The sequence below is a fragment of the Prinia subflava genome, chromosome 2 (assembly GCF_021018805.1).
Source record: "Prinia subflava isolate CZ2003 ecotype Zambia chromosome 2, Cam_Psub_1.2, whole genome shotgun sequence".
Classification (NCBI taxonomy): domain Eukaryota; kingdom Metazoa; phylum Chordata; class Aves; order Passeriformes; family Cisticolidae; genus Prinia; species Prinia subflava.
This window is the reverse complement of record NC_086248.1, coordinates 102,094,174-102,106,335: the sequence shown is the minus strand read 5'-3', so window position 1 is coordinate 102,106,335 and position 12,162 is coordinate 102,094,174. Positions and strand designations below refer to the sequence as shown.

General features: G+C 45.2%; 1 protein-coding gene across 6 annotated transcripts in view; it reads left to right on the top strand.

Moving 5' to 3' along the window:
* LOC134547399 (sodium/potassium/calcium exchanger 3-like) overlaps positions 1–12,162 on the top strand; it is a 234,323-nt gene that overhangs the window by 105,707 nt on the left and 116,454 nt on the right. For 3 of the 6 annotated variants that reach the window (XM_063391260.1, XM_063391258.1, XM_063391268.1), the window contains exons 10-14: positions 629–762; positions 3,700–3,860; positions 4,402–4,672; positions 6,245–6,411; positions 7,205–7,319. In XM_063391260.1, coding sequence (XP_063247330.1) covers positions 629–762; positions 3,700–3,860; positions 4,402–4,672; positions 6,245–6,411; positions 7,205–7,319 — 848 coding nt within the window. Of the gene's footprint in view, positions 1–628; positions 775–3,699; positions 3,861–4,401; positions 4,673–6,244; positions 6,412–7,204; positions 7,320–12,162 lie in introns of all 6 variants that reach the window. The other 3 variants (XM_063391259.1, XM_063391257.1, XM_063391262.1) reach the window with 1 other exon arrangement.

The following is a 12,162-nucleotide window of genomic DNA, read 5'->3' as shown; positions in this document are numbered from 1 at the left end:
CTTGCAACAATTAACTGACCAGCAAGACATATGTAGTGTGTGCAATTTTTTTTCTAAAAACAATGTTTTAATGTGAACAGGCTTTTCAGACCTGTTTGGCTATAGCTTGAAAGGTTGTCACTCTAGTTAGGGACCTCTGCCAGGTGTTTATAGGAGTTTACGTTTGCCTTTGAGTGTCATGGGGAGAGCCTTGGCTCATGTTTGTGTCAGCTCTCAGATGCTCCAAGAAGCAAGGATTATTCCCCACCTCTGCCAAAGATGAGGTGAATTTAGCATAAGGTGTTGTGTTTCTGTGTTGAGTCCCCCCAGTAAAATAATGCTTATACTCAGGTGTGATTATGGGATAAAAAATATACTTGGGTGATGACAAGCAAGGATTACTCATGATACAGAATATTCATAACACCTAACACATAAACATAAATGTCATTCAAGATCCATGGCTTCTGTCTTTCCAAGCCTTCTGGTACAGAGAGATTGTGTGATGTACAATTTAGCTGGAGCTCTGGGATATTGATTAAAACCAGAGTTTTCTTCCCTCCCTTTGCTGTATTGCACGGATACAAGGCTAGGAAAGGAAGACTGTCAAGAAGTAAAGGTACATCCTGAGTTTGTTTCATTTGTGCAGGTACAACTCAACCATACATCACTGCTTTGAGAGGAAGACAAAAAACTCTGCAAATATGGTGAATGGTTTAGCAAGTAACACGGAAATGGATGACACCAGCAACTGTGATGCCACAGTTGTGTTACTAAAGAAAGGTAACTGTTCCAGTAAGTCACCCTCTTGTTTGCATCATTCTGGGTGTTCTATCCCTGCTCACACGATGGGAACTGCTGCTGTCTTGTAAGCCATGAAATAGGAGGGGGCAGGTGACCCTTTTGGAACCCCTCTCCTAGATGGGGGGCACAGTGTGGTGATCCTGGCCACCACAGCCTGTGCCACTGGAGGTGGCTGAAGTCTCCTCTGGCTGATTCTTGCTGCTGGACAACTGCTTGGCTCTAAGGACTCCTTCAAGTCCAGGGGTTGGTTTTCTAGCCTGTTGCAGCCATTTTAAGTCCTCCTGTGGCACTGTTAGTCTGCACTGAAGTTGCCCTTTTACAGCATCTCTAGTTAAATTTAACTCCACACCAAAGGGTCATCAACTGAGCAAGAAAAAAGGCCTTTCTTAGACCAGTGTACACTTTACTCCCAGTGAAGGGAGAGCGGGGACTCTGTGTGGGCCTGGGTACTGTACTTTTACTGCACATGCTGGCTTTACCATGCCCAACTTTTCCATGTAAGTGGTCTTTAAGGGTATCTCACTTTGGCTGAAATCTGTTCCAGTTTGACTTTAATCAGGATCATGTATAAAAATGGTTGTGTTTCTTCAGCGTAAAAAAAATTTCCCCATCCTCTAACTCAGCAGCAGTAGTTCAATGTCTGCATTTGCAAGGATGTCCTAAACTGTACTCACAGTGGATTTATTTTGTCTTTAAAACAATCAACAAGCATGTGCAGTATCTTGGGATGTATATGTACGTGTCCTCAGGAATAACACCCCCATTTTCCTGGAGGCACTGACTTAGCCTGAGAAGAAGCTCAGTCTTGTCAAATTCAATGCTTGTCTCTGACCACTGATGGGCTGCCTCTTTTGTTTAGCTAATCTATCAAAAAACCTCAACCGACCAACCAACCAAAAAAAATTTTCTTTTCCTGCAAACAGGGCTTGAGAGGCATAGTCTGTATACAGTAAGCAGTTAAACATGAAATGTAATGGGGTTTATTTGCAGCAGCAAATGCTTGGAGTCTGCCAGCTCTCAGTTACAAGCCTGTTGCAGAGGGACAACTGTCAGCAGTGCTGTGCACTCTGATTTGGGGAAGCTGCTTTTTTGGGAACAGCTCTGTCGCCTGGAGTTCTCCATAGCAGAATTGTGCTGGCAATTCTGTACTAGGAAAGCTGGACTGGGAAAACTCAGTGAGCACAAACTTAGACCTTGCACATCCAACTTTATCCTGTGGCCTCAGGGTTAGTTCTAATTGTGGGATTCGGTTTAAATGTTCCCACAATGGGTTTTTGCATACTCTGCTGGTAACTTTTGATTTGGATACTTGTGGTTACTCACACTGGCCAAGAAAGGAAGATGAAAAGATGACTTCATCTTCTTGCAGATTGTTCCTGTATTGCCTTGGCACTGGGCTACAGGAGGCCTGCAAAGGCAAGTGGTGCTGCTTTGTGTCCCAGCCAGGGGCACAAGTCCACCAAGACCACCTGTTGCAATGGGGTCCCTGGGGGTTTCAAATACTATTTGTCTTCTGAGGCCTTTTCTGAAGCCTTCTCTTAACAGAGGACCAAAAAATCTGAAACAGAAAGATTTCTGGTTTTGGCAGTTCTTCGAGGTGCCATTCAACAAGAGCAGTGTGGAAAAACTCACAAGGAAAAGCTGTCTGGTTGGGTTTTTGTTACTGGTTTGCATATTTGTTTTTTTATCTGGAGGAGATCACATATCTACTCTATTCCATGAAAGCCTCAGTAGAGAAAAAAAGTAACATAAAGGCTCAGGACATAGTCTTCTGTGGGCCTGATGTTTTTGGGCCTTAGAGATTTTAGCCTGCTGGTAGCTACTAACTCCTTTTCCAAGGGTAAAGTTTCTTAGGAAAGCTTCTTCCCAAAACAATCTTGGCAAAACAACTACCCTTTCCCAAAATTACTTTTCCCCGGTAGTGTGGTAGCTAAAGTCCCTGCTTACCACACGGGAGACCAAAGTTTGATTCTGTCTGAGAAACAGAAAGGCAAACACCACCTGGAGAAGATCGTTTTGGGAAAGGATAGTTGTTTTGCCAAGATTGTTTTGGGAAGAAGCTTTCCTAAGAAACTTTTCCCATGGAAAAGGAGTTAGCAGCTACCAGCAGGCTGAAATCTCTAAGGCCCAAAAACATCAGGCCCACAGTCTTCTGTAGGACTAACAGTGATGGTTAAAACCAGTAATGCCACAAAACATTTGCTAGTGTTTAACACTGGTTTTAATAAACCTCTGCAGAAGTGTGTTGGGTAAGACCTCAGGTTTCCCTGCTGCCAAGTCTCAGTCCTGGCACAGAATTCATAGCCCAAGGTCATCCAGGCAGAGGAAGGATGAACCCCAGAGGCAGTGGGTATCGGCACTCTGCCCCAGGTGGTGCATGATCCGGGGACTGGCCTCTGTCTCCCTGTCCCTTTGCTCCCACACTGTGGATTGCTCCAGCACACGTACTTGCTGGGTTTGGTGGCAGTTCTCAGCCATGAGCTGCAAGACCTGGGTGCAGGAACCTTCTTTCCATTTGTGTTAACTTGCAGGAACGCAGTTAGCAGTGGATGACGACAGTATCCTCACAGAAGTGCAGGTTACAACTGGCAGTAGCTGCCTTGGTAGGGTAGCTGCTGTTGAAGCTGTGGTCTGCCTAACACAGGCCTGTGATGAACTGTGCAGAGTGGATTTAGTTCACTGTAAGGAGCATGACTGGTGATACCATGTTGACAATTCATTTGAAAACAGGAATGTAAGGTGTGTAGAAAGCAGAAATTAAAGACAGATGAGGCCTATTTTGAATGGTGTAGCTGAAGGAATGGTTCTTGCAGAGAACTTCTGGAACCCATGGGTTTATTCTTCTTAGAGCCGCATAGAGCAGATGGAGAGACTGCTGGAAGAAGGCCTCAATGTGTTTTTGTTCCTTGGCTGCAGGAAATTTCCACCGTAAAGCCTCAGTGATCATGGTTGATGAGCTGCTCTCTGCTTATCCACACCAGCTTTCATTTTCCGAGGCTGGGCTCCGGATCATGATAACCAGCCATTTCCCTCCCAAAACACGTCTCTCCATGGCCAGCCGCATGTTAATCAATGAGGTGTGTCTTTTATCTCCCCCACCTGCCCTTCTCCTTCTGAATTTGCCTTTTCCTGTACCAATTTGGCTTGAAGTGCAACTGGTGTTTCTTCTGGATCCCTGATAGTGCTCTCCCAGATTTTATTGTTCTGACACTGACTTCACTAAATCATCCCTTGCTCTCTGTGGAGATTCTAGCACAGGTTGTTAAGCAGTTATGTTACATATAGCCGTTGCTCACAGGAGGTGCTTCCTGCATAGATCTGTTTAATAATATGGTACTTCCCTGAGACTGCACTTAGTGTGTCACTGGTCTTGGAGTACTCCTGGAGTCTATTTCACAGCCACTGGACCTTCTCTAATAAAAGTTGTACGTGTGAGATTTATCTAGTGGTCTGCAAGCAAGCATCATGTTGTACCTGTTGAAAATCATTCCTTTTGCTTTTAAAGATAAATTTTTAAAGAATTCTACACATTTCTCTTTCTGTTCTTCCCTTTTGCTTAAAAATCCCTCAAATTTAAAAAAGCCTTCTATTTCAGCAAGACTTTGCCTTCATTTACAGAGACAGAGGCTGATCAACAGCAGAACTTACACCAACGGTGAGTCAGAAGTAGCAATCAAAATACCCATCAAGCATGTGGTGGAGAATGGAACCGGCCCCAGCAACTCTGCCGAGCACGGTGTGAATGGCACGCGGCGGGATGAGGACGTGGCTGAGGCTGGGAAGGAGAATGAGGATGAGGATAATGAGAACAACGAAAATGATGAGGAAGAGGAAGAAGGTGATGATGATGATGACCATGAAGGGCCATATACACCTTTTGACCTACCCAGTAAGAAACTCCTGTGTTTGTGTGTGCTTGGATATGCTGGAAAGCATTGTGGACGCATGTAGAGGTAGAAGCGTCTCTGAGAGCTTCTGTCAGCTTTCACTTTGCAGTGAGGCTCCTGGTCACATGTAAAAGAGATGGAGAACTGGGAAGTAGTAGGAACTTCTCAGGGTGCAGGCTCCTGGGGATGGGCACACCTTTACTGCAACTCCTGTGTTGGCCTGTGCTGCTGTTGCAGTCACAGGGAAGACACAGCAATCTCCACAGGGTGGATTCTGCCCCCAAAACATGGCTCACTCCCTGGAGAGATAGATCTCTCTGCTCGGTGTAGAGAAAGCTGAGGGTGGCTGGGCTGCTGGCAAGGAGCCTGTGTGAAGGTCAGATGTGTCCATGGCTAGGACATACCTTTGCTGGGAGGTGAGGTGTGCTCTTACCTTGATTGAACAGTGCAGTGCTAATGTGAGCAAGGCACAGGTGATGCTGATGTGGGGCAGAGACACAGGGTGGTCCTGAGTGCCTCTGCTTTCCTGCTGTGCACTAGGTACTGCTACGGTGCTTCTTGTTCTGTATGGAGGTCTTAGAAAGTCAGAGCAGCTGCATGACTTCTGAGGACCCACATGTGCCTCAGGCTGCTGAGCACTGCACTTGCAGGATGGAGATCTCCTTCTAGCCTAGTGCTTCAGGGCTCTGGTCCTGGGGTAGTCATAATATATCCCTGTCCTGCCTTTGAGTCGCAGTTGCTGTAGCTGGCAAGATCTGCTATGTTGCAGATGAGCAACTGTAAGGAATACTGTAGGGACTGGTCCTGCCCTTTGCAGACAAGATACAATTTTGGAAACTCCTATTCAGGTCTTATTCAAACAGCATTTCTGTAGTGTGAGTGAGGAAAAGACCTGAGCCTTAAAGAGAATAGTTTAGATGTCCTATGGACTTTCATAGTATGTGAAAGTCTGGCATGGACTTCTGGGGATCTCTGGTTCCAACCCCTGCTCAGAGCAGGCCCTGCAAGCCTCTGTCCAGTTCAGTTTTATTATCTGTAAGGATGGACATCCCACAGATTTTTGAGTACCTGTTCCAATGTTTGACCATCCCCACAGAAGGAAAAAAAAAGAGAAAATGCACAACTTAATGTAGTATCTATTCTGAATTTCCTTTATTGGAAGTTGAGTCCATTAGCTTTTGTAATTCCCTTGTGCAAGGAATTTTGTAATTCCCTTGTGAAGGGCCTGCCTCCATTTTTTCTGTGCCCTCCCATTAGGTGATTAAAGGTGGATCAGATCTCTTTCTTGGACTTGCATTTTATGTGTTTTCTGTAAGACCTTGATTGAGGAGGAGGGGGAGCACATGTGGTCTGACCCATTGCTTAAACTCTCATGGAGGCCCTTTGTACTCCTGTGCCTGTCTCTGCCCTCGATCTGCCATCACATCATAATCTTCTGAACAAGGAATGACATGTTAGTATGACAGGCTGAGGTGTCCCTGGCATCTTGCTTGCACATGCTAACAAAATAATAGCATTCTGAAATACTGCAGATGTGACTCGTGATTGTTTTCCTTTGTTTTGTTGTTTGGCAGCTGGCAAGACAGAAATGTTGAAGTGGGTCTTCACGTGGCCCTTGAGTTTTGTTCTGTACTTCACAGTGCCCAACTGTAACAAACCTCACTTGGAAAAATGGTTCATGATCACCTTTGCTTCTTCTACCCTGTGGATTGCAGCTTTTTCTTATATGATGGTGTGGATGGTATGTACCAATTAACCTAGAAACCACTGCTTGGGAGAAGCAACAGGAGGGGGTTTGTCAGTATAGAGAAATGCATAAGTTCTACACACCTGAATTTTCACATGAGAAACCTCAGGCTTGCTTCTGTTTCTATGGGACCTGTCCACACTGAGAGACGAAAATTAGGGGCCAGTAGCCATGGCCTTTGAACTTGATTTAGGGCTGTCATTTCATCCAGATTCTTTACCTTGGATAACAATTACAGCTGCAGCAGTCAAATGTCTCCCAGTCCTGCAGGGTAGTGTTAGGGGTGCTGAGGTACAATCTGGCCACAATAACTTTTCATTCTCTTGGAGCAAACAAGCTCAAGAGACATGGAATTGTGAATGATAACACTTTGAACTCAGCATGAACAATAGCATGACATTCAGTCAAACTCCTGCAGAGCTAGAACCATAGGGTGGTTTTGTGTCTGCTTAGCTAGTATTAGTATATAATGTTTACAGACTTAATCCAAGATCAGGAGACAATTACCCAGGGTAGTGAGCGATCATATAGTCTCTTTTCCAGATTAGTGTCAGGAAAACTGTGGATGAAATGTATGGAACAGCTAACCTGAGAGGGTACACAGCAGGTGAGTGCTATCCCTGCCAGTTGATGAATATACCAAAAAAGCTTGTCACTGCCTCTATTTAAAGGAAGTGTTGAGTGTTGAGTTTGCACTGCTGTGTCACAGCATCTTGTAGATTTGGGCCAAGTTGGTTGCGGGTCTTAATTCTTGTGAACAGCTTGACAGTTTATTTCCTCTCCTTAGGTGACAATCATTGGGTACACACTGGGAATTCCAGATGTGATCATGGGCATCACTTTCTTGGCAGCAGGAACCAGCGTGCCAGACTGCATGGCAAGCCTCATTGTGGCCAGGCAAGGTAGGTCACCACAGGAATGGGATCCTCCTGTGGAAGTGTATTCTGACATTCTCCTCCTCTTCAGGTAGCGCAGATGTTCCCTCAGCAGGAAAATATATAGTGCTTTTTTCACAAGCCTGGAATTTAATACAAAAACAAAGAAGGAAGTAAATTGTGTTGATATTGCGAAACAGTTAAGAGGTTCTCAACAGCAGTGTGGAACAAGTTCTGGCAGTACTGTCAACTTCAAGCCTTCCTCAGTAATCACAGTCATTTTCTTAAATTGAATATCAGTGGTATAGAACTATTTAATGGCATAAGAATCTTTCACATCTGTTGCTATGGTTTTCGGACGGCACAGAAATAACAAAATGACTCTCCATGATGGTAAAGATGAGAGCAAACTTTATTCTTCTAAATTCTACTTTTATAGAGTAGTTCGGTACAAAGAACATGATTGGTTATTCAGCGTCTACACCCTTTAGTAAACATTTCTTTCCAGTAAACACGTTGGAAAAACACCACCTGCAGATAGTTTCTCACTTCCCAAGGTTTGTTTGAATTCCTCTTTAAGATTTCTCAGGCTAACATGAGAAAGTTGTTCGCCTGCCTTTCACACAGACAGTAGCAGAGCCTGAAGCCTAAATTCAGACCAATGTCAGGCCCACATCTCCCCCTTTTAGTTTTTGCTGAGGGCGGCGTCTGTGTCTGTGTCCTCTCCTGCAGGGCCCTTGCAAGAGAAAAAAGACAAACATGACACCAGAAGTCCCATTAGTAATCAACCAATTACTAAACAGAACTTTCATTGGGCACCAACTTAAATGGTCAGGGAAGTTCTGTGGCATTTGGTGTTGACCCTTCATAACCATGTCCATGCACCAGCGTCAAGCTTAGCTATTTACTAATTCTAATACAGAAAAAAACAAAACATCATTAGCCTGCTCAAAAATGGCAGTCTAATTTGTCAAGATCCATCACTCTAGGAATCATCCTTTCAGATAACAAGGGCTTTTTCTGCCTTTTAGCAAAGGACAGTGGTCCTTGCATTACCTGCAACCGCAAACTGATTTAATTTTCCAATTATTTGGACAACCTGAGTTGACCCTTTTTTTTTTTTTTTTTTTTTTTTTTTTTTTTTTTTTTTTTTTAAATGCAAAAATGCATGTGATGTTTGAAAGGGCAAAGACCCATTGCAGGATGTGCAGGACTGGACCACTGGTCACTCAATTGGCCCATGATACCTGTAGGATGTCACCTAGAAAGAAAGAATAAGAATAATAAAATTAATAAAAATATCAATAAAAAGATATCTGACTCCAAAAAAAATCTACATGATCCCAAAGACCAGAAAAGCAAAAACCACAAAGTGAAATAGCAGCCCTTAATAACTACAAAACATACACCGAAGGCACGTGAAATATTACCTAAAATACAACTACATCTATGTAGGAAACTTAAATGAAACAACATCTACTATAAAATTAAAACACATGAAAAGAAAAAGTCCATTGAGACAAGATGTTGATCCTTAGCATCACTGGATGTCTTCTTGAAGTCTGGAGCAGGGAGTGACTCGAGGATGATCGATGAAAACAGGACCATGCTGCTGACACAGGACTTCTGTTGTCTCCATAACTTCCAAGCACATGGTCATCTTTGCAGTCTATATGACAGCCACTAAGGCTATGCAATGTCCCTTTTCGCTCCTCAAAGGTGATGGGTAACACGACTGCTGAACCTGCTAATGATAAAACACAGGCACATCTTCTCCTTAAGTTAACAAACTTGTCAGGCTCCATTGTCTAAATTCAACATCCAGGTTTCATATTTACTCTTTCTTCAGGTTCATAACATAAATGTTACATTGTTGCAAGTTATCTTTTTAATAATAATTTTGATCAGCCCAGGAACTGCAAAAGCTGAAGTGCTTCTTTTCCAGTGAGATCCTGTTCATCCTTCCCGGGCAGGAATTCCAGGTTCACCTCAAAGATCAATTCAGCTATTATATTTAAAGGTCAAATTGTTGAGTCAAATAACTCATATGTAATTTTTTGCTAAAACATCTGGGCAAACAGGCAATTCCCATCCAGAGAGAGCCAAGGCATGGCCAGTGCCCAGCTCTAACTGCAGAGGAATCCCTTACACCAATTTTAAAAGCAAACTTCTTAAAAATCTTATAATAAGAAACTAATATGGTAATTGACACCTCCTAAATTTGTCAGGGTAGAGATGCTCTGAGCTCAGCAGGCTCTTGAGATGGTCTGTGACCAGGATTGGAACTGCATCCCAAACCGTCAGGACAGAGGAGGCATTCTTACAAACTCAGATAACCTTGTCTGGAAATCTGAAAATATTTAGAAAATCATGAATGCAAAACTAGCATAGACAGCTAGGAAACAAGGAAAAATTCTTGGGTGACACGTGTCTTACAGGCAATTATAGACAAATAGCAAAGTACATGAGAAGAAGAAGCAGAAGCAGCAGCCGGCTGTAGAACTGTGATAACTTTATCATATCTGTGAATTCACATCAAATATCTTAAAAACTGAGATAAATCTCATAACTGATGGTTATACTGTAGAATTATTAATAATACTTGTGTTATCTGCGAAAGGCAACAAAGGTTGCTTATTTGTTTTTTGTATTTCTTGTCATTTTTCTTCTATTATGAACAGGCATCTGTTCACAGAGACGCCTTGAGAAGAAATGTTTTGAGGGAGGGGGGGAGGGAAAAAACCCAAACAAAATTCAACTGTCCCTCTAAAGGGAAAAGCTTCTGCTCACCTCAAAGGCGACGAAGCTATTTGGCCCTCCCTCAGTGGGGCTTTGGGGGCTCAAGGGCCCCAGGGCCGCCCCGCGGAGCTGGGGGAAATCCAAACAAACGTGGCCCCCATTTTTCTGTAAAGGAAAAAGCTTCTGCTCACCTCAAAGGCGACGAAGCTATTTGGCCCTCCCTCAGTGGGGCTTTGGGGGCTCAATGGCCCCAGGGCCGCTCCGCAGAGCTGGGGGAAATCCAAACAAACGTGGCCCCCATTTCTATGTAAAAAAAAAAATTCAAGCGAAGCAACTCCCACAGCATTATCCGCTGTCTAGAGGAACGGCAAGTTCCTCGTGCCCTATTCGCAGTCAGCCGCTCGGCCCGCAGGGAAGGAGTGGGGGAGCGAACCCCGCCGCTCATGGCGGGGGGAAGGGGGAAAAGGAGCGAGGAGACCGCTCCTCCGTTCCTATGACGACTTGCTGTGCAAATTCACGCGGGAAGGAAATGGAGGGGAAACGGAGAGGGGACAACGGAGCGGTGCTCGGCGGAGCTCAGCCCGCCGCCGCCCTGCCGCCGCCTGTCTCAAGCGGAGAGCCGGTGGCCCCCCTCACCGCCCTGGGGGGAAGGGGGGGGGGACGAAGAGGCAAAGCTGCTCCAAGCCGCCCGTCTCAGCGGCACCGCGCGGGGAAGGGACCTGCGCGCCCGCCCGACCCGCGCGCCTGTGGGGAGGGGGGAAAACCGAGTACGGAAAAACGAGAGAGAGAGAGATTTTGCAGCCGCTGCAGCGCCCTGGAGCAGGGCGGGAGAAAAACCGAGCGAGAGAGAGAGAAGGCAGGGAGATCGCATCCGTGCTGCCATGCCTCTGTCTCACCGCACCCCCACCCCCGCGGAAGGAAAAGAACAAAGTTAAAACACAGAGACACAAAGAAAGACAAGCCCTAAACTCACACAGGCAATCATAAAAACAAGCACAGGTAACGTTAAAAGCATAAAACACTCATAAAGTGAACTTTTCGCCCTGAACACACAGAAGGATACAGAGGGATCAAAGGTTTTCGATCCCGGTCCCGTCCGCAGGCCAGATGCTGGGCCACGCCGAGGAGGAAAGGATCGTTGTGTCACACTCCGGGTCGGAATCTGACCAGCTGTATCTTGGACGGGCTAGCATCTTTTAAAGTCACGGTACAGACTAGTCGCAGTGGATGATAGCGCAGGAACCACTGCCAGCCATCCGTGGTATGAAGAAAGGAGAAGGAAGAGCCAAGGAAGCGCCGTCTCTGCCGGCCGGGAGAGGCTTACAGACGCTCGCTTTGATCTCGGCCAGACAGAACCAAAAGAGGTCGGGGGAGTGCTGGGCAAGCTGTCGGCAGCGAAGAATTCCAGCAGCTCTTGTCAGGAAAGGCACAAGCTGTCCTTTCTCAGGCTGGTTCCCCAGGTTTTTCTGGAACCTTTGCCCAGCTGTCTGTTCTAGAAATTAAAGTCCAGCTGTGCTGGGTGCCGTCCGACCTGCTGTTTTTTGGCAGGAGTGATCTTTTTCCATGGTCAGCAGGACCAGCATTCTTTAGAAAAACGTGGAGATATTTTGCTTACCTCTCTAAGGAGGCAGGTAGAATTTTCAAGCTTTGCTGCATGAATCAGTCCCGGCTGCGCTGAACTTCTTCGAAACGTCGGGGTCACCAGATGTTGCTATGGTTTTCGGACGGCACAGAAATAACAAAATGACTCTCCATGATGGTAAAGATGAGAGCAAACTTTATTCTTCTAAATTCTACTTTTATAGAGTAGTTCGGTACAAAGAACATGATTGGTTATTCAGCGTCTACACCCTTTAGTAAACATTTCTTTCCAGTAAACACGTTGGAAAAACACCACCTGCAGATAGTTTCTCACTTCCCAAGGTTTGTTTGAATTCCTCTTTAAGATTTCTCAGGCTAACATGAGAAAGTTGTTCGCCTGCCTTTCACACAGACAGTAGCAGAGCCTGAAGCCTAAATTCAGACCAATGTCAGGCCCACACACATCACCTTCCAGCTTTTCTTCACAGTCATAAGGACTGGAAGATACTACTGTTTTTAAGGAAAGCAGCTCCCCTAAACTTGTGGCCCC